Below are 22,452 nucleotides of genomic sequence, written 5' to 3' on the forward strand. Positions count from 1 at the left end.
CTTCCTGAATTTACAGATCTTCTTTCCTTTTTTTCCCCCTCTACAATGATTTCCCATCTGATATTAAAACAGTATTTCTTCTTATCTAATCTTAGGTTTGTACAAAGGACCAGAGTGCCCAGACCCAGCAGACCTACATGTTCCTGAGAATCTGACTCTTCACCCTCGGGGAGACCTACTCCTGCCTGGAAAACAGCATCGCTGACTACCACCGCTCCACACACAGCATGGACTCCCTAATCGGAGACTCAGACCCCAACCTGTTCCCCATGTCCATGAGGACGGAGACCGCCTTCTCCCGGGACCAGAACCCTATGGATATGGACCAGGAAGGGTACATTGGAAAAGACCAGAAACTGTTCAGCGACAACACTCTGGATCTCCTCCAGGACTTTGAGTTGACAGGCTCCCCCTCAGACTTTTACGTAGGGGACGACGCCTTCCTTTCCTCCCTGGCTGATGACACTCTGCTGGGGGATGAGAGCCAGGATCGTGGGGTCTCCAACTCCACCTCCAAGCCAGCTGCTACTATGACCAATAGTGGTAGTTTTAGCGGTTCCAACACCAACACATTGAATGGTAGCAGTCTACTAGCATGTCAGGATGAGTCCAACTCCAGCACCTCTATGACAACCACCGCCACCTTTCCCGTGGTGAAGATGGAGAAGGAATCTGGCTTCATCCAGCTGTGTACTCCAGGGGTGATCAAACAGGAGAAGACGTCGGCCATGCGTAGCTACTCCTGCCAGATGAGTGGTAGTACCGGCGGCTCCACTTCCTCTTCTCCCTCCGAGCTGTCCAGCGCCAGCCCCAGCCCCATCTCCATCTGTGGGGTGAGCACCTCTGGAGGACAGAGCTACCACTTTGGAGGCAACAGCAGCATCAACACCCCCTTGGCTTCCACTACCAGTGGAGCTTCTCAGCAGAAGGATCAGAAGCCCTCGGTGTTCAGCCTGTATCCTCCGCTGGTGACCGTAGGAGAGGCCTGGAATAACATTAGCTATGGGGATGGAGCTTCTGGAATGCAAGGCCTCTCCAGCCCTACCTCCTCTTTCTCCAGCAGCTATGCCAGGTAAGGAGAATCACTGAAGGAATGTGGCTAATAGAGAACAGTCCTGTAGTTGGTCTGGTGGTGGTGGTATGGCCAGTCTGCTGCAGTGAGAGGGTGAGGCTGGTGTCACGTTGCTATGTAGAGAACTGTGGAATAGGACTGACAGCAGGGCTCTTGGTTTGTAAACTTGTAAAGGAAACTCTGTCCAGTCAGTTGGTTAGTTTGAAACTGAATTGAAAAGGGTTAGAGATTATCCTAGTGTTGAAATTTTTTTTTAAACATGATTTATTTTTCTCCTCTTGCTTGTATCGACGTGCCTTAAATCACTTTGTGTCAACTGTGCAGGGGAGTGAAATATCACAGACTAATAGTGTAGCCCCTTTCACCAACGAGGATAGTAGGAAGTGGGTCATGTGTTCTCTGATACCATAATGGTTTTACCTCAGGCGTTTTTAGAAATGTTTGCTAAACAATTACCACACCTCACAGGTTGTGAGGTCCCAAATGGCACCCTATTCCAGAGTTTTTAGGTTCTGGTCCAAAGTAAAGTAACACACTATATAGGCAATAGAGAGCTATTTGGGACACACCTATAGTTCCGGAACAGTAGACCACTGCCCTACAGAGCTCTGGGGAGTAGAGGCAACAATCTGTTCTATATAGGCCTAGCTCGGGGAATTCCACTTTAACCTCAGAGACATGTCATTGTCACAACATCTACAGACCTGCTCTACAACACAGTGCTTTGTCTGCCAACTCTCTGTTTTCTAAATTACAGCTACAGATGTACTAGTATAGACGAGTTAGTGTATAGAGCTATTCTAGTATAGACTAGTTAGTGTATAGAGCTATTCTAGTATAGACGAGTTAGTGTATAGAGCTATACTAGTATAGACGAGTTAGTGTATAGAGCTATACTAGTATAGACGAGTTAGTGTATAGAGCTATTCTAGTATAGACGAGTTAGTGTATAGAGCTATACTAGTATAGACTAGTTAGTGTATAGAGCTATACTAGTATAGACTAGTTAGTGTATAGAGCTATACTAGTATAGACTAGTTAGTGTATAGAGCTATACTAGTATAGACTAGTTAGTGTATAGCTATACTAGTATAGACTAGTTAGTGTATAGAGAGCTATACTAGTGTAGACTAGTTAGTGTAGAGAACTATACCAATGTAAACTAGTTAGTGTATAGAGCTATACTAGTATAGACTAGTTAGTGTATAGAGAGCTATACTAGTATAGACTAGTTAGTGTATAGAGAGCTATACTAGTATAGACTAGTTAGTGTATAGAGAGCTATACTAGTATAGACTAGTTAGTGTATAGAGAGCTATACTAGTGTAGACTAGTTAGTGTAGAGAACTATACCAATGTAAACTAGTTAGTGTATAGAGAGCTATACTAGTGTAGACTAGTTAGTGTAGAGAACTATACCAATGTAAACTAGTTAGTGTATAGAGCTATACTAGTATAGACTAGTTAGTGTATAGAGAGCTATACTAGTATAGACTAGTTAGTATATAGAGCTATACTAGTATAGACTAGTTAGTATATAGAGCTATACTAGTATAGACCAGTTAGTATAGAGAGCTATACTAGTATAGAGAGCTATACTAGTATAGACGAGTTAGTATAGAGAGCTATACTAGTATAGACTAGTTAGTGTATAGAGCTATACTAGTATAGACTAGTTAGCATAGAGAGCTTTACTAGTGTAGACTAGTTAGTATAGAGAGCTATACTAGTATATACTAGTTAGTATAGAGAGCTATACTAGTGTAGACTAGTTAGTATAGAGAGCTATACTAGTATAGACTAGTTAGTATAGAGAGCTATACTAGTATAGACTAGTTAGTATAGAGAGCTATACTAGTATAGACTAGTTAGTATAGAGAGCTATACTAGTATAGACTAGTTAGTGTATAGAGCTATACTAGTATAGACTAGTTAGTATATAGAGCTATACTAGTATAGACTATTTAGTATATAGAGCTATACTAGTATAGACTAGTTAGTATATAGAGCTATACTAGTATAGACTAGTTAGTATAGAGAGCTATACTAGTATAGACTAGTTAGTATAGAGAGCTATAGACTAGTATAGACTATACTAGTTAGACTGTGTATAGAGAGCTATACTAGTATAGACTAGTTAGTATAGGGAGCTATACTAGTATAGACTAGTTAGTATAGAGAGCTATACTAGTATAGACTAGTTGGTGTATAGAGAGATATACTAGTATAGACTAGTTAGTGTAGAGAGCTATACTAGTATAGACTAGTTAGTATAGAGAGCTATACTAGTATAGACTAGTTAGTATAGAGAGCTATACTAGTATAGACTAGTTAGTGTGTAGAGCTATACTAGTATAGACTGGATGTCATAAGGTCATAAGGTGAATGCACCAATTTGTAAGTCGCTCTGGATAAGAGCGTCTGCTAAATGACTTAAATGTAAATGTAAATGTAGACTAGTTAGTATAGAGAGCTATACTAGTATAGACTCGTTAGTATAGAGAGCTATACTAGTATATCAAATCAAAGTTTATTTGTCACGTGCACCGAATACAACAGTGAAATGCTTACTTACAGGCTCTATCCAATAGTGCAAAAAAGGTATTAGGTGAACAATAGGAAAGTAAAGAAATAAAACAACAGTAAAAAAGAGGCTACATGCAGTGGAGAGGCTATATACAGTAGAGGCTATATACAGTAGAGGCTATATACAGTAGAGAGGCTATATACAGTAGAGAGGCTATATACAGTAGAGAGGCTATATACAGTAGCAAGGCTATAAAAGTAGCAAGGCTATAAAAGTAGCGAGGCTATAAAAGTAGCGAGGCTATATACAGACACCGGTTAGTAAGGCTGATTGAAGTAGTTTGTAGTTATGGTTAATGTGACTGTGCATATATGATTAACAGAGAGGAGCAGCAGCGTAAAAAGAGGGGGTGGTGGGCGGGACACAATACAGATCGCCCGGGTAGCCAATGTGCGGGAACACTGATTGGTCGGGCCAATTAAGGTAGTATGTACATAAATGTATGGTTAAAGTGACTGTGCATATATGATGAACAGAGAGTAGCAGCAATATAAAAAGAGGTGTTGGGGGGGGGACACACAATGCAAATAGTTCAGGACTCTTATAGACTAGTTAGTATATACAGCTATACTAGTGTAGACTAGTTTGTAGACTAGTTTGGATATACAGCTATACTAGTGTAGACTAGTTAGTATATACAGCTATACTAGTGTAGACTAGTTTGTAGACTAGTTAGGATATACAGCTATACTAGTATAGACTAGTTAGTATATACAGCCATACTAGTGTAGACTAGTTTGTAGACTAGTTAGTATATAGAGCTATACTAGTGTAGACTAATTAGGATATACAGCTATTCAAGTGTAGACTAGTTAGTATACACAGCCATACTAGTGTAGACGAGTCAGTATATACAGCTATACTAGTGTAGACTAGTTAGTATATACAGCTATGCTAGTGTAGACTAGTTAATATATACAGCCATACTAGTGTAGACTAGTTAGTATACACAGCCATACTAGTGTAGACTAGTTAGTATATACAGCTATGCTAGTGTAGACTAGTTAGTATATACAGCCATACTAGTGTAGACTAGTTAATATATACAGCCATACTAGTGTAGACTAGTTAGTATACACAGCCATACTAGTGTAGACTAGTTAGTATATACAGCTATGCTAGTATTGACTAGTTAGTATATAGAGCTATGCTAGTATTGACTAGTTAGTATATACAGCTATACTAGTGTAGACGAGTCAGTATATACAGCTATGCTAGTATTGACTAGTTAGTATATACAGCTATGCTAGTATTGACTAGTTAGTATATACAGCTATGCTAGTATTGACTAGTTAGTATATACAGCTATGCTAGTGTAGACTAGTTAGTATATACAGGTGAAGTCAGAAGTTTACGTACACCTTTCGCCAAATACATTTAAACTCAGTTTTTCACATTTCCTGACATTTAATCCTAGTACAAATTCCCTGTCTTTGGTCAGTTAGGATCAACACTTTATTTTAAGAATGTGAAATGTCAGAATAATAGAGATGTATTTACATACAGTCAATTAGTATTTGGTAGCATTGCCTTAAAATTGCTTAACTTGGGTCAAACGTCTCAGGTAGCCTTCCAAAAGCTTCCCCAATAAGTTGGGTGAATTTTGGCCCATTCCTCCTGACAAGCTGGTGTAACTGAGTCAGGTTTATAGGTCTCCTTGCTAGCACACGCTTTTTCAGTTCTGCCCACAAATGTTCTATAGGATTGAGGTCAGGGCTTTGTGATGGCCACTCCAATACCTTGTCCTTAAGCCATTTTGCCACAACTTTGGAAGTATGCTTGGGGTCATTGTCCATTTGGAAGACCCATCTGCGACCAAGTTTTAACTTCCTGACTGATGTCTTGAGATGTTGCTTTAATATATCCACATAATATCCTCCCTCATAATGCCATCTATTTTGTGAAGTGCACCAGTCCCTCCTGCAGCAAAGCATCCCCACAACATGATGCTGCCACCCCCGTGCTTCACGGTTGGGATTGAGTTCTTCGGCTTGCAAGCATCTCCCTTTTTCTTCCAAACATAACGATGGTCATTCTGGCCAAACAGTTCTATTTTTGTTTCATCAGACCAGAGGACATTTCTCCAAAAAGTTTGATCTTTGTCCCCATCTGCAGTTACAAACTGTAGTCTGGCTTTTTATTTTATTTTATTATTATTTTTATTTTTTATTTGACCCCTTCTTCTCCCCAATTTCGTGGTATCCAATTGTTGTAGTAGCTACTATCTTGTCTCACCGTACGGGCTCGGGAGAGACGAAGGTTGAATATGCGTCCTCCGATACACAACCCAACCAAGCCGCACTGCTTCTTAACACAGCGCGCATCCAACCCGGAAGCCAGCCGCACCAATGCGTCGGAGGAAACACTGTACACCTTTCTACCTTGGTTAGCGTGCACTGCGCCCGGCCCGCCACAGGAGTCGCTGGTTCGCGATGAGACAAGGATATTCCTACCGGCCAGGCCCTCCCTAACCTGGACGATGCGAGGCCAATTGTGCGTCACGCCACGGACCTCCCGGTTGCGGCCGGTTACGACAGAGCCTGGGCGCGAACCCAGGGGCTCTGATGGCACAGCTGGCGCTGCAGCACAGCGCCCTTAACCACTGCACCACCCGGGAGGCCAGTCTGGCTTTTTTTATGGTGGTTTTGGAGCAGTGGCTTCTTCCTTGCTGAGTGGCCTTTCAGGTTATGTCGATATAGGACTCGTTTTGCTCTGGATATAGATACTGTTGTACCTGTTTCCTTCAGCATCTTCACAAGTTCCTTTGCCGTTGTTCTGTGATTGATTTGCACTTTTCACTCCAAAGTACGTTCTAGAGGTCGACCGATTTATGATTTTTCAACACCGATACCGATTGGAGGACCAAAGAAAGCTGATAATGACAATTACAACAATACTGAGTGAACACTTTTATTTTAACTTAATATAATACATCAATCAATTAAATGTAGCCTCAAATAGATAATTAAACATGTTCAATTTGGTTTAAATAATGCCAAAACAAAGTGTTGGAGAAGAAAGTAAAAGTGCAATATGTGCCATGTAAGAAAGCTAACGTTTAAGTTCCTTGCTCAGAACATGAGAACATATGACAGCTGCTGGTTCCTTTTAACATGAGTCTTCAATATTCCCAGTTAAGAAGTTTTAGGTTGAGGTTATTATAGGAATTATAGGACTATTTGTCTCTATACGATTTGTATTTCATATACCTTTGACTATTGGATGTTCTTATAGGCACTTTAGTATTGCCAACGCTATTAGCACGCACCCTGCTAACTAGTTAGCCATTTCACATCGGTTACACCAGCCTATTCTCGGGAGTTGATATGCTTGAAGTCATAACCAACGCAATGCTTGAAGCATTGCGAAGAGCTGCTGGCAAACGCATGACAGTGCTGTTTGAATGAATGCTTACGAGACTGCTGCTGCCTACCACCGCTCAGTCAGACTGCTCTATCAAATATCAATTCATAGACTTACTAATACCATAATAGCACACAGAAATAAGAGCCTTAGGTGATTAATTTGGTCAAATCCATATAAATAAAAAATAAAACGTTTATTCTTTCAGTGAAATATGGAACCGTTCCGTATTTTGTCTAACGGGTGGCATCCATAAGTCTAAAGGTTGCTGTTACATTGCACAACTTTCAATGTTATGTCATAATTACATAAGGTGAACGCACCAATTTGTAAGTCGCTCTGGATAAGAGCGTCTGCTAAATGACTTAAATGTAAATGAGCCAAGCGACTCATTGCATTAAATGTAAATGCAATGAGCCAAGCGGCCCAAACTGCTGCATATACCCTGACTCTGCGTGCAATGAACGCAAGAGAAGTGACACAATTTCCCCTAGTTTAATATTGCCTGCTAACCTGGATTTCTTTTAAATAAATATGCAGGTTTAATAATATATACTTCTCTGTATTGAGTTTAAGAAAGTCATAGATGTTTATGGTTAGGTACATTCGTGCAACAATTATGCTTTCGCAAATGCGCTTTTATTAAATTAACCCCCGTTTGGCGACATTGGCTGTCTTTGTTAGGAAGAAATAGTCTTTTCAGTTCGCAACGAGCCAGGCGGCCCAAACTGTTGCATATACCCTGACACTAGATAAACTAGTAATATCATCAATCATGTGTAGTTAACTAGTGATTATGTTAAGATTGATTGTTTTTTATAAGATAAGTTTAATGCTATCTAGCACCTTACCTTGGCTCCTTGCTGCACTTGCATAACAGGTAGTCAGCCTGCCACGCAGTCTCCTCGTGGAGTGCAATGTAATCGGGCATGATCGGTGTCCAAAAATGCCCATTACCGATTTGTTATGAAAACTTGAAATCGGCCCTAATTAATCGGCCATTCCGATTAATCGGTCGACCTCTACTAGAGACCCTAGTCGATTCCAGGCTGTATCACAAATCGGCCGTGATCGGGAGTCCCATAGGGCGGCGCACAACTGGGCCAGTATCGTCCGGGTTATGGTTTGGCTAGGGTAGGGTAGGCCGCCATTGTAAATAAAAATGCGTTCTTAACTGACCTACCTAGTTAAATAAAGGATAAATAAATCATTATTGTTATTGTAATTTCTGCTGGGCGTCAGTCACGGTTCGCTCCAAATCACGACTGTAAAAGGACACATTTTGGTCTTCCCCACTCGGATGAGATATATTTTCCCTCGTCTTGACCAATCAAACTCCTGCATTCACTGAGCAGGCATTGGATCAGCAGACATCCATCCTCTGACTGATGTACGTTTACCTTGAGTGTAGTTGTTCTCCGGTAGCAAGTTAAAAAGCTGAAGCAAAACATTAGGAAATGTAGCTGGCTACACACACACACACACACACACACACACACACACACACACACACACACACACACACACACACACACACACACACACACACACACACACACACTACAGCTGTTCTTTCTATGATGGACATGCAAAGTCTCTGGAAAAAATACAAAAAATAATTCATTGTAAGCTAATTGACTTATGCTTGTCTGTTCTGTTAGCCAAATAGCCTTGAACTTCTGCTGCCATCTAATGAAACACGAAGCTATTTTCTGCCGAATGTGTTGCATTCATTTATGTTGCGTGAAGAAAAACTATAGTTGCACGTGAAGGATCACTCTATTGAATAAAAAAACAACAGTTGCCTTTCAATATAAAACGCAGGTGAAATGGCGTAAAAAAAAAAAAGTCTGCATTTTGAAAATGCTCATTGCTGAAAGCTAATGTGACCCATTGCCGCTGATGTAAAAATAGCTTTTAGAAGGGTCCAAAGTAGTGCACTGTATAGGGAGCCAGTTCAGACAGCTGAGTCGTAGGTTATAAGGGTGAGGCATGAAATCATTTCACTGGCAGGTAAAGAATAGAATCAAAAACAGAGCTGAGAGACAAGCGTGTCTAAGCGTGTGTAAGTATTAGTGCCAGCTTGTAATGGCTAACGACAGACACCTAGGAACAACACCAAACCCTGAGGCCAAACTTCCATAAAGGGTGCGTTCCAGACCGTCTTTACTACAGGTGTGCAGATCATCAGCCTCATGACAGACAGAGTAACAGACCAAACCCTGAGGCCAAACTTCCATAAAGGGTGCGTTCCAGACCGTCTTTACTACAGGTGTGCAGATCATCAGCCTCATGACAGACACCTAGGAACAACACCAAACCCTGAGGCCAAACTTCCATAAAGGGTGCGTTCCAGACCGTCTTTACTACAGGTGTGCAGATCATCAGCCTCATGACAGACACCTAGGAACAACACCAAACCCTGAGGCCAAACTTCCATAAAGGGTGCGTTCCAGACCGTCTTTACTACAGGTGTGCAGATCATCAGCCTCATGACAGACACCTAGGAACAACAGCAAACCCTGAGGCCAAACTTCCATAAAGGGTGCGTTCCAGACCGTCTTTACTACAGGTGTGCAGATCATCAGCCTCATGACAGACACCTAGGAACAACACCAAACCCTGAGGCCAAACTTCCATAAAGGGTGCGTTCCAGACCGTCTTTACTACAGCTGTGCAGATCATCAGCCTCATGACAGACACCTAGGAACAACACCAAACCCTGAGGCCAAACTTCCATAAAGGGTGCGTTCCAGACCGTCTTTACTACAGCTGTGCAGATCATCAGCCTCATGACAGACACCTAGGAACAACACCAAACCCTGAGGGCAAACTTCCATAAAGGGTGTGTTCCAGACCGTCTTTACTATAGCTGACCTCACAACACCTGACGAAGTAAATTTATCTCTGCAGGAAGTGGACCCACATGAATATGATATTATCAATCCCCTAACCCTAATTAATCGGCCATTCCAATTAATCTGTCTACCTCTAGTACGTTCATCTCTAGGAGACAGAATGCGTCTCCTTCCTGAGCGGTATGACGTCTGTGTGGTCCCATGGTGTTTATACTTGCGTACTATTGTTTGTACAAATGAACGTGGTACCTTCAGGCTTTTGGAAATTTCTCCCAAGGATGAACCAGACTTGTGGAGGTCCACAAATGTTTTTCCGAGGTTTTGGCTGATTTCTTTTATTTTTCCCTTGACGTCAAGCAGAGAGGCACTGAGTTTGAAGGTTGACCTTGTGGTCCTTCTGTAGCTCAGTTGGTAGAGCATGGCGCTTGTAACGCCAGGGTAGTGGGTTCGATCCCCGGGACCACCCATACGTAGAATGTATGCACACATGACTGTAAGTCGCTTTGGATAAAAGCGTCTGCTAAATGGCATTTATTATTATTATTATTATTTATTATTACCTTGAAATACATCCACAGGCAAACATCCAATTGACTCAAATTATGTTAATTAGCCTATCAGAAGCCTCTAAAGCCATGACATAATTTTCTGAAATTTCCAAGCTGTTTGTAGGCACAGTCAACTTAGTGTATGTAAACTTCTGACCCACTGGAATTGTGAAACAGTGAATTATAAGTAAAATAATCTGTCTGTAAACAATTGTTGGAAAAATTACTTGGCGTGGTTGAAAAACTAGTTTTAATGACTCCAGCCAAAGTGTATGTAAACTTCTGACTTCAACTGTACAGCTACACTACTATAGACTAGTTATTGTGTACAGTTAGGTCTACAGCTATACTAGTGTAAACTAGTTAGTATATACAGTTAGGTCTACAGCTATACTAGTATAGACTAGTTAGGTCTACAGCTATACTAGTGTAAACTAGTTAGTATATACAGTTAGGTCTACGGCTATACTAGTATAGACTAGTTAGGTCTACTGCTATACTAGTATAGACTAGTCAGGTCTACTGCTATACTAGTATAGCCTAGTTAGGTCTACAGCTATACTAGTATAGCCTAGTTAGGTCTACTGCTATACTAGTATAGACTAGTCAGGTCTACTGCTATACTAGTATAGCCTAGTTAGGTCTACAGCTATACTAGTATAGACCAGTTAGGTCTACAGCTATACTAGTATAGACCAGTTAGGTCTACAGCTATACTAGTATAGACCAGTTAGGTCTACAGCTATACTAGTATAGACCAGTTAGGTCTACAGCTATACTAGTATAGACCAGTTAGGTCTACAGCTATACTAGTATAGACCAGTTAGGTCTACAGCTATACTAGTATAGACCAGTTAGGTCTACAGCTATACTAGTATAGACTAGTCAGGTCTACAGCTATACTAGTATAGACCAGTTAGGTCTACTGCTATACTAGTATAGACCAGTTAGGTCTACAGCTATACTAGTATAGACCAGTTAGGTCTACAGCTATACTAGTATAGACCAGTTAGGTCTACAGCTATACTAGTATAGACCAGTTAGGTCTACAGTTATACTAGTATAGACCAGTTAGGTCTACAGCTATACTAGTATAGACCAGTTAGGTCTACAGCTATACTAGTATAGACCAGTTAGGTCTACAGCTATACTAGTATAGACCAGTTAGGTCTACAGCTATACTAGTATAGACCAGTTAGGTCTACAGCTATACTAGTATAGACCAGTTAGGTCTACAGCTATACTAGTATAGACCAGTTAGGTCTACAGCTATACTAGTATAGACCAGTTAGGTCTACAGCTATACTAGTATAGACCAGTTAGGTCTACAGCTATACTAGTATAGACTAGTCAGGTCTACAGCTATACTAGTATAGACCAGTTAGGTCTACTGCTATACTAGTATAGACCAGTTAGGTCTACAGCTATACTAGTATAGACCAGTTAGGTCTACAGCTATACTAGTATAGACCAGTTAGGTCTACAGCTATACTAGTATAGACCAGTTAGGTCTACTGCTATACTAGTATAGACTAGTTAGGTCTACAGCTATACTAGTATAGACTAGTCAGGTCTACAGCTATACTAGTATAGACCAGTTAGGTCTACAGCTATACTAGTATAGACCAGTTAGGTCTACAGCTATACGGCACTGAACAAAAATATCAAAGCAACATGTAAAGTGTTGGTCCCATGTTTCCTGAGCTGAAATATAAGATCCCAGAAATGTTCCATACACAACTTCACTCAACTGTCTATGGTCTCCCCCTTAGTTAACACAATCAACGCTTCCCTTTACTGTGGGTATTCTTATTGTAATATTAGCTACTTTCAATGCAACATATCGAAACAAAACAAACAAGACATAGTATGTAAAACTATGCAAACATATTTTGTTGTATGGAGAACGCGGAATAGGATTCTATTGCGTTGGCAGGCACGACTCAGGCCTGTACTCTATACAGACCGGTGTGCCATAACCAATCAGAGCTGCAGTAGGCCTATATGTAAATAGACCGTTGCCATATATGGATCTGTGTCATTCACTTTGAACTGGACTGTGTTTATAGTATGAGCGGTCATGAGAAGATGCGCTTGTTTTGAATTCAAAGTGAGAGCTGCATGTAGCCACATGTGCACATATTTGTTCATATATTTTGCTAGTTAGCGAGTTATTAGCCCAGTTAGTGGTTGCTTCCTACAAGAGCACAAAATGTGTACATTTCTAGACATTTTTGAAAAGCGAGTCGGGTAAAGAGCTGTTTTATGTCTTAAAGGGGCAGTGTTGTATTTTGAGACGGTCTTGAATAAGTTAAGTAGCCAATAGGCAGAGGGTAGCATAATTTGTCTGATTCTCTAATAATGGTGCATTTTATTTTGTGAAGTTTTTTTTTTTTTTTTTTCATCAAGAACAACATTTTCCGTCACCTCTTTGTCTGAAGGACAAGTGGATAAACAGGTTCATGTCAAGCCCTGCATGTTTTTTTTCTTTCCAAGTCTCATGGGGTGTAGGCCAACATTGAACACCAGACATTGGCTGCTGCTGCTGTGGGATGCTCTCGGTGGACGTGTACGACAGCGTGTTCCAGTTCCCACCAATATCCAGCAACTTCACACAGCCATTGAAGAGGAGTGGGACAACATTCCTCAAGCCACAATCAACAGCCTGATCAACTCTATGCGAAGGAGATGCGTCACGCTGCATGAGGCAAATAAATGGTGGTCACACCAAGATACTGACTGGTTTTTTGATCCACACCCCTACCTTTTTATTTTATAAAGGTATCTCTGACCAACAGATGCGTATCTCTATTCACAGTCGTGTGAAATCCATAAATTAGGGCCTAGTGAATTTTTTCAATTGACTAATTTCCTGATATTGAAGTGTAACTCAGGAAAATCTTTGACATTGTTGAATGTTACTTTTTTTCAGTGTAGTATAGACTATTTATTGTATACAAAATAGTAAAAATCAAGAAAAACCCTGACATGAGTAGGTGTGTCCAAACTTTAGACTGCTACTGTAGTTATGGATAAAGCTAGGCTACAGGAAAGACAATAAACAGTAGCAGCAGAGTATGTGAGGAATCAGAAGGTTGGTTTACTATTTAGCAGTCTTATTATGGCCTGGGGGTAGAAGCTGTTTAGGGTCCTGTTGGTTCCAGACTTGGTGCACTGGTACGGTCTCTGATTTGTGTGGCTGGGATCTTTGACAATTTTTAGGGCCTTCCTCTGACACCAATTGGTATAGAGGTTCTGGATGGCAGGAATCTTGGTCCCAGTGATGCACTGGGCCATACGCACTACTTTCTGTAGCGTCTTGTGGATGGATACCAAGCAGTTACCATGCCAAGCAGTGATGCAGCCAGGGTTTTAAATGCACTCAATGGTGCAGCTGTAGAACTTTTTGAAGAACTAAGGGCGTAATCTTTTCTGCCTTCTGTGGAGGCGTTGCGGACCATGTTAAGTCCGTAGTGATGTGGACACTGAGGAACTTGAACCTCTCCACCCGCTCCACTACAGCCCCGTCGATGTGCATTGGGGACTTGCTCTGCCCTCTGTTTCCTGTAGTCCACGATTTGTCTTGTTGGTTGAGAGGTTGTTGTCCCGGCACCACACTGCCAGGTCACTGACCTTCTCTCCATAGGCTGTCTCATCTTCGTCGGTGATCAGGCCAACCACTGCCGTGTCTTTTAGCAAACGTAATGATGGTGTTGGAGTCGTGCCTGGCGGTGCAGTCATGAGTGGACAGGGAGCACAGGACTAAGCACAGGACTAAGCATGCATCTCTGAGGTGACCCCGTGTTGAGGGTCAGCGTGGCGGCCGTGTTGTTGCCTGCCCTCACCACTTGGGGGTGGCCCATCAGGAAGTCCAGGATCCAGTTGCGGTGGGAGGTGTTCAGTCCAAGGGTCCTGTGTAGTCCAATGAACATCATTCTCACATAGGTGTTTCTTCTTGTCCAGATGGGAGAGGGCAGTAGAGAGAGAGAGAGAGAGAGAGAGAGAGTATTATGGAGTGCAATAGAGGTTTTGTCATCAGTGGGTTTGTTAGGGTGGTATGAGAACTGGAGTGAGTCCAGGGTGTCTGGGATGATGGTGTTGATGTGGGCTGTGTTGTCATCTGATGAAAATGAAGCTATTTTCTGACGAATGTGTTTTCTGTGAAGTAAAGCTGTAGTTGCCTGCCCCTGACCACTCGATTGAAGCAACAAAAAAAACGTGACTTTCAATATAAAACACGACCCCTGACAATAATACCCAGCTGGACTCAACTGCTTCCACTTTCTCGCATTTTGCTATTTCCAAGCAAACACGTGACTGACCACGAGAATCCAAATAGGTCAGATCTGGTTTGCAATGAATAACTTAAATCAGACCCCCTTTCACCCGTAGAGGGGGGAGGAAAGAACTAGCGGTGATTGACACTCACATCCTGTTGTAAATCAAGGGAGAAGATCCAGGCCTGTGCTCAAATTCACTGAAGGAATGTGCTTTGTCTCAACAGACCTTTTTTTCTGCTAACACGTTGAAAAGCGAATGCTGGAAAGATCATTTGAACTTAGAATGCGAGCGGTCTAAAGAACACTGTCATTTTGTGATGTCATAATGTCATAAAAACATTTTTTTAAGGAAATACTGTAACTGGGAAAGTACACACATTACATAGCTGAAGTTTCCACACGATGGGTTGTGCTTGTAATATGAAAAATGATGAACGTGTTTTTATTAAGAGAGGGATGTGATTTGAGAAGCTATAAGAGATAATTGTTTTCCATAGCTTTGTGAGGTCAGGGTGAGGTCAGGGAATGTCAGTGTGAGGTCAGGGAATGTGCCAGCCTGCCGGAACCGCCCCTTTTAGAGCTAATTATATACATTATGGATTAAGGAAAAAACACATTGAACCAGGAAAAGCATGAAGTGGCAGCAACACGGTTTGAATTTTGAATCTCAACACGAGGTGGAGACGATAAACTCACCTCCCGGTACGGCTGATTAGCTGTCCTAAGTAAAGTATCTTAGAAAGTACATTTTAAGTAGGGCTGTTACTCTGCTCAAATCATTGTATTACGATACTCTCATCACTCCATTGGGGAACCATTGATACAGCTGGCTAGCCTATCTTCAAAGAAGCCCCTTCAAGAGCGAATGGAAGGAAAGTCAACTTTGTAGTTCTGTTCAGGACTACAAAACACCGGACAACTACGAAGAAGGACAACAGTAGAATAGTTGGAACCATTTTGGACAATCAGAGCTTTACAAGCATGCCACGAAAATGCCCAATCTGCCTTTCCAAATCTGGCCGTTCACCGAGAGATCCCTGGCGAACCCAGGCATTTCACGTAAATGCATTTATGATTTCTTACTCAAAGCGGGCGGTGGTTCGTGTGTTAAGGTATATGGTTACTGTAGGTGAGAGTAGTTTCTGAATGTGGCAATGTTAAGTGTCTCTATCCTACTCCATCTCTTCTTTAACAAGCAGCCATGTTGTTGTCAGTCCGCTAGAGACCTGTTTTCAGTGTATTACATCTCCATTCAAGAACCGGTGCAGAGTGTGTGTGTTTATCCTGTGTTTCCACTTAATTAGCTAATAAGTAAAAAATATTCAACCAATTTGTGTAGTCCTGAATCATATGTAAGTCTTGGGTTTTTTGCCGATGCAAGGAGGTTACGACTGTTCAGAATGGTAATATGAGGTTATGATTAATGAGTTGACTGTTTTTATAGTTGAAGTCGGAAGTTTACATACACTTATGTTGAAGTGAATTAAATTTGTTTTTCAACCACTCCACAAATTTCTTGTTAAAAAACTTTAGTTTTGGCAAGTCGGTTAGGACTAGAGGTCGACCGATTAATCGGAATGGCCGATTAATTAGGGCCGATTTCAAGTTTTCATAACAGTCGGAAATCGGTATTTTTGGGCGCCGATTTGCCTATTTCTATTTTTTATTATTTTATATATATACATACAGACAGTGGTGCAAAAAAGTATTTAGTCAGCCACCAATTGTGCAAGTTCTCCCACTTAAAAAGATGAGAGGCCTGTAATTTTCATCATAGGTACACTTCAACTTTGACAGACACAATGAGAAGAAAAATCCAGAAAATCACTTTGGAGGATTTTTAATGACTTTATTTGCAAATTATGGTGGAAAATAAATATTTGGTCATTAACAAAACCTTCAAACTCAATGCCTCTTTGCTTGACATCATGGGAAAATCAAAAGAAATCAGTCAAAATTGTAGACCTCCACAAGTCTGGTTCATCCTTGGGAGCAATTTCCAAACTCCTGAAGGTACCACGTTCATTTGTACAAACAATAGTACGCAAGTATAAACACCATGGGACCACGCAGCCGTCATACCGCTCAATAAGGAGATGCGAACAACAGCAAAGGACCTTGTGAAGGTGCTGGAGGAAACAGTGGGGGTGCTTTGCTGCAGGTGGGACTGGTGCACTTCAAAATAGATGACATCATGGGGGGGGGGATTATGTGGATATTTTTAAGCAACATCTCAAGACATCAGGAAGTTAAAGCTTGGTCGCAGATGGATCTTCCAAATGGACAATGACCCCAAGCATACTTTCAAAGTTGTGGCAAAATGGCTTAAGTACAACAAAGTCAAGGTATTGGAGTGGCCATCACAAAGCCCTGACCTCGATCCTATAGAAAATATGTGGGCAGAACTGAAAAGGCGTGTGCAAGTAAGGCAGCCTACAAACCTGACTCAGTTATACCAGCTCTGTCAGGAGGAATGGGCCAAAATTCACCCAACTTATTGTGGGAAGCTTGTGGAAGGCTACCCGAAACATTTGACCCCAAAAAAAGTTCAAGGCAATGCTACCAAATACTAATTTCACATTCTTAAAATAAAGTTGTGATTCTAACTGACCTAAAATAGGGAATTGTTACAAGGATTAAATGTCAGGAATTGTGAAAAACTGATTTGGCTAAGGTTCAAATGTATTTGGCTAAGGTGTATGTAAACTTCCTGGTGACTTCACCTGTAGGTGTGATGGGTAAAAACAAACCTCTAAAAGGTTCATTTGGAAGATGGTAACTCTTCTCTCTCTGGTGGTGCCCCAGATCCTAATTTAGTTCATTGTTACATTATTTAATTTAATTGTGTAACAATTTGAAAACACTTAGTTAATTAGTTAAATTAGTCTTCAGATTAATGTTAAAGTCAATTCACGACAACTGTCTCAACTGTTCTAGAGAACTGCGGTAAACTTCATGACTTACAAAGTAGCATTTATTGAAAAACTTCTAAAAAATAGTTCGCAACTAACTCAACAAACACGTGACTGGGTCAACTAACTCAACAAACACGTGACTGGGTCAACTAACTCAACATACACGTGACTGGATCAACTGTTCTAGAGAACTGCGGTAAACTTCATGATGTAAATAATGACAGGTGAAATGAAGATCTGATTCATCTCCTAACGTATTGCTCAGGTTGACAGCTGGTATTTACTTACAAAGTAGCATTTATTGAAAAACTTCTAAAAAATAGTTTTGAAGGTATTGAAAAGCCATTTCCAAATACCCCGGTATACAGTATACCGCCCCAGCCGAGTGACAGCAGCTCTAACTAGGAGCAGATGGATGAGAACAACTCGCTAAATGTCACACAGGTTGAGACACACGTCACCTCAGGCAGACAGGCACACAAATACTATAACCATACTCACCCCCACTCTTCAGATACACAGACGGCCACACACAAACACACGCGTGATTAGCTCTCTCTCTGTGATTACATCCGGATCCAATCACGTTTGTGTGTGTGTATATATATATATGTACAAATGGATAAACTACACAAGGGAAAATAAATTAACATAAATATGGGTTGTATTTTCAATGGTGTTTGTTCTTCACTGGTTGCCCTTTTCTTGTGGCAACAGGTCACAAATCTTGCTGCTGTGATGTCACACTGTGGTATTTTACCCAGTAGATATGGGAGTTTATCAAAATCAGGTTTGTTTTCAGATTCTTTGTGGGTCTGTGTAATCTGAGGGAAATATGTGTCTCTAATATGGTCATACATTGGGCAGGAGGTTAGGAAGTGCAGCTCAGTTTCCACCTCATTTTGTGGGCAGTGAGCACATAGCCTGTCTTCTCTTGAGAGCCATGTCTGCCTACGGCGGCCTTTCTCAATAGCAAGGCTATGCTCACTGAGTCTGTACATAGTCAAAGCTTTCCTTAATTTTGGGTCAGTCACAGTGGTCAGGTGTTCTGCCACTGTGTACTCTCTGTTTAAGGCCAAATAGCATTCTAGTTTGCTCTGTTTTTTTGGATAATTCTCTCTCTCTGGCTCTGTCTCTCTGGCTCTGTCTCCCTGGCTCTGTCTCTCTCTCTCTCTGGCTCTGTCTCTCTGGCTCTGTCTCTCTGGCTCTGTCTCTCTCTGGCTCTGTCTCTCTGGCTCTGTCTCTCTCTGGCTCTGTCTCTCTCTGGCTCTGTCTCTCTGGCTCTGTCTCTCTGGCTCTGTCTCTCTGGCTCTGTCTCTCTGGCTCTGTCTCTCTGGCTCTGTCTCTCTGGCTCTGTCTCTCTGGCTCTGTCTCTCTCTGGCTCTGTCTCTCTGGCTCTGTCTCTCTGGCTCTGTCTCTCTGGCTCTGTCTCTCTCTGGCTCTGTCTCTCTCTGGCTCTGTCTCTCTCTGGCTCTGTCTCTCTGGCTCTCTCTCTCTCTGGCTCTGTCTCTCTGGCTCTGTCTCTCTCTGGCTCTGTCTCTCTGGCTCTGTCTCTCTCTGGCTCTGTCTCTCTCTGGCTCTGTCTCTCTCTGGCTCTGTCTCTCTGGCTCTGTCTCTCTGTCTCTGTCTCTCTGGCTCTCTCTGTCTCTCTGGCTCTGTCTCTCTGGCTCTGTCTCTCTGTCTCTCTCTGGCTCTGTCTCTCTCTGGCTCTGTCTCTCTGGCTCTGTCTCTCTGTCTCTCTCTGGCTCTGTCTCTCTCTGGCTCTGTCTCTCTGTCTCTGTGTCTCTGTCTCTCTGGATCTGTCTCTCTGGCTCTGTCTCTCTGGCTCTCTCTGTCTCTGTCTCTGTCTCTCTCTCTCTGTCTCTCTGTCTCTGTGTCTCTGTCTCTGTCTCTCTGACTCTGTCTCTCTGACTCTGTCTCTCTGGATCTGTCTCTCTGGCTCTGTCTCTCTGGCTCTCTCTGTCTCTGTCTCTCTGGCTCTGTCTCTCTGGCTCTGTCTCTCTCTCTCTGTCTCTCTGTCTCTCTGTCTCTCTGGCTCTCTCTGTCTCTCTGTCTCTGTCTCTCTGGCTCTCTCTGGCTCTCTCTGTCTCTGTCTCTCTGGCTCTCTCTGTCTCTGTCTGTCTCTGTCTCTCTTTCTCTGTCTCTCTGGCTCTCTCTGGCTCTGTCTCTCTGGCTCTCTCTGTCTCTGTATCTCTGTCTCTGTCTCTCTGGCTCTCTCTGGCTCTGTCTCTCTGGCTCTCTCTGTGTCTGTCTCTCTGGCTCTGTCTCTCTGGCTCTCTCTGTCTCTCTGTCTCTGTCTCTCTGGCTCTCTCTGGCTCTGTCTCTCTGGCTCTCTCTGTCTCTGTCTCTCTGGCTCTGTCTCTCTGGCTCTCTCTCTCTCTGTCTCTCTGTCTCTCTGGCTCTCTCTGTCTCTCTGTCTCTGTCTCTCTGGCTCTCTCTGGCTCTCTCTGTCTCTGTCTCTCTGGCTCTCTCTGGCTCTCTCTGGCTCTCTCTGGCTCTGGCTCTCTCTGTCTCTGTCTGTCTCTGTCTCTCTTTCTCTGTCTCTCTGGCTCTCTCTGTCTCTGTATCTCTGTCTCTGTCTCTCTGGCTCTCTCTGGCTCTGTCTCTCTGGCTCTCTCTGTGTCTGTCTCTCTGGCTCTGTCTCTCTGGCTCTCTCTGTGTCTGTCTCTCTGGCTCTGTCTCTCTGGCTCTCTCTGTCTCTCTGTCTCTGTCTCTCTGGCTCTCTCTGGCTCTGTCTCTCTGGCTCTGTCTCTCTGGCTCTCTCTGTCTCTCTGTCTCTGTCTCTCTGGCTCTCTCTGTCTCTGTCTCTCTCTCCCTGTCTCTCTGGCTCTCTCTGTCTCTGTCTCTCTGGCTCTGTCTCTCTGGCTCTCTCTGTCTCTCTGGCTCTGTCTCTGTCTCTCTGTCTCGGTCTCTCTGTCTCTGTCTCTCTGGCTCTCTCTGTCTCTGGCTCTCTGGCTCTCTGGCTCTGTCTCTCTGGCTCTGTCTCTCTGGCTCTGGCTCTGTCTCTCTCTCGCTGTCTCTCTGGCTCTGTCTCTCTGGCTCTGTCTCTCTCTCTCTGTCTCTCTGGCTCTGTCTCTCTGGCTCTGTCTCTCTGTCTCTCTCTGTCTCTCTGGCTCTGTCTCTCTGGCTCTGTCGCTCTGGCTCTGTCTCTCTGGCTCTGTCGCTCTGTCTCTCTGGCTCTGTCTCTCTGGCTCTGTCTCTCTGGCTCTGTCTCTCTGGCTCTGTCTCTCTGGCTCTCTCTGTCTCTCTGTCTCTGTCTCTCTGGCTCTTTCTGTCTCTGCTGTCTCTCTGGCTCTGTCTCTCTGGCTCTCTCTGTCTCTCTGTCTCTGTCTCTCTCTCCCTGTCTCTCTGGCTCTCTCTGTCTCTGTCTCTCTGGCTCTGTCTCTCTGGCTCTCTCTGTCTCTCTGGCTCTGTCTCTGTCTCTCTGTCTCTGTCTCTCTGGCTCTGGCTCTCTGGCTCTCTCTGTCTCTCTGTCTCTGTCTCTCTGTCTCTGGCTCTCTGTCTCTCTGGCTCTGTCTCTCTGTCTCTGTCTCTCTGTCTCTGGCTCTCTGTCTCTCTGGCTCTGTCTCTCTGGCTCTGTCTCTCTGGCTCTGTCTCTCTCTCTCTGTATCTGGCTCTCTCTCTCTCTCTGTATCTGGCTCTCTCTGTATCTGTCTCTCTCTCTGTATCTGGCTCTCTCTGTATCTGGCTCTCTCTGTATCTGGCTCTCCCTCTCTCTGTATCTGGCTCTCTCTGTATCTGGCTCTCTCTGTATCTGGCTCTCTCTGTATCTGGCTCTCTCTCTCTCTGTATCTGGCTCTCTCTGTATCTGGCTCTCTCTCTCTCTCTCTCTGTATCTGGCTCTCTCTCTCTCTGGCTCTGGCTCTCTCTGTATCTGGCTCTCTCTGTATCTGGCTCTCTCTGTATCTGGCTCTGGCTCTCTCTGTATTTGGCTCTCTCCCTCTCTGGCTCTGGCTCTCTCTCTGTATCTGGCTCTCTCTCTCTCTCTCTCTCTGTATCTGGCTCTCTCTCTGTATCTGGCTCTCTCTCTGTATCTGGCTCTCTCTCTCTGTATCTGGCTCTCTCTCTCTCTGTATCTGGCTCTCTCTGTATCTGGCTCTCTCTCTGTATCTGGCTCTCTCTCTGTATCTGGCTCTCTCTCTCTCTCTCTCTCTGTATCTGGCTCTCTCTCTGTATCTGGCTCTCTCTCTGTATCTGGCTCTCTCTCTGTATCTGGCTCTCTCTCTCTGTATCTGTCTCTCTCTCTGTATCTGTCTCTCTCTCTGTATCTGGCTCTCTCTGTATCTGGCTCTCTCTGTATCTGGCTCTCTCTCTGTATCTGGCTCTCTCTCTCTCTGTATCTGGCTATCTCTCTCTCTCTCTCTCTCTCTCTCTCTCTCTCTCTCTCTCACTCTCTCTGTATCTGGCTCTCTCTGTATCTGGCTCTCTCTCTCTCTCTCTCTCTCTCTCTCTCTCTCTCTCTCTCTCTCTGTCTCTCCCTCTCTCTCTCTCTCTGTATCTGGCTCTCTCTGTATCTGTATCTGTCTCTCTCTCTCTCTCTCTCTCTCTCTCTCTCTCTGTATCTGGTTCTCTCTCTGTATCTGGTTCTCTCTCTGTATCTGGTTCTCTCTCTCTCTCTCTCTCTCTCTCTCTCTCTCTCTCTCTCTCTCTCTCTCTCTCTCTCTCTCTCTCTCTCTCTCTCTCTCTCTCTCTCTCTGTCTCTCCCTCTCTCTCTCTCTGTATCTGGCTCTCTCTGTATCTGGCTCTCTCTCTCTCTCTCTCTCTCACTCTCTCTCTCTCTGTATCTGGTTCTCTCTCTGTATCTGTCTCTCTCTCTGTATCTGGCTCTC

At 43.2% G+C, this 22,452-nt stretch overlaps 1 protein-coding gene across 2 annotated transcripts in view; it reads left to right on the top strand.

Annotated features, from left to right (window-relative positions):
• Window positions 1-227: 227 nt before the first annotated feature.
• The window catches only part of LOC123993696 (glucocorticoid receptor-like), a 65,982-nt gene continuing 43,757 nt past the window's right edge, over window positions 228-22,452 (top strand). For both annotated transcript variants that reach the window (XM_046296104.1, XM_046296105.1), the window contains exon 1: window positions 228-1,072. In XM_046296104.1, coding sequence (XP_046152060.1) covers window positions 228-1,072 — 845 coding nt within the window. The remainder of the gene's footprint in view (window positions 1,073-22,452) is intronic.

Source organism: Oncorhynchus gorbuscha, linkage group LG13 (assembly GCF_021184085.1).
Source record: "Oncorhynchus gorbuscha isolate QuinsamMale2020 ecotype Even-year linkage group LG13, OgorEven_v1.0, whole genome shotgun sequence".
Classification (NCBI taxonomy): Eukaryota; Metazoa; Chordata; class Actinopteri; order Salmoniformes; family Salmonidae; genus Oncorhynchus; species Oncorhynchus gorbuscha.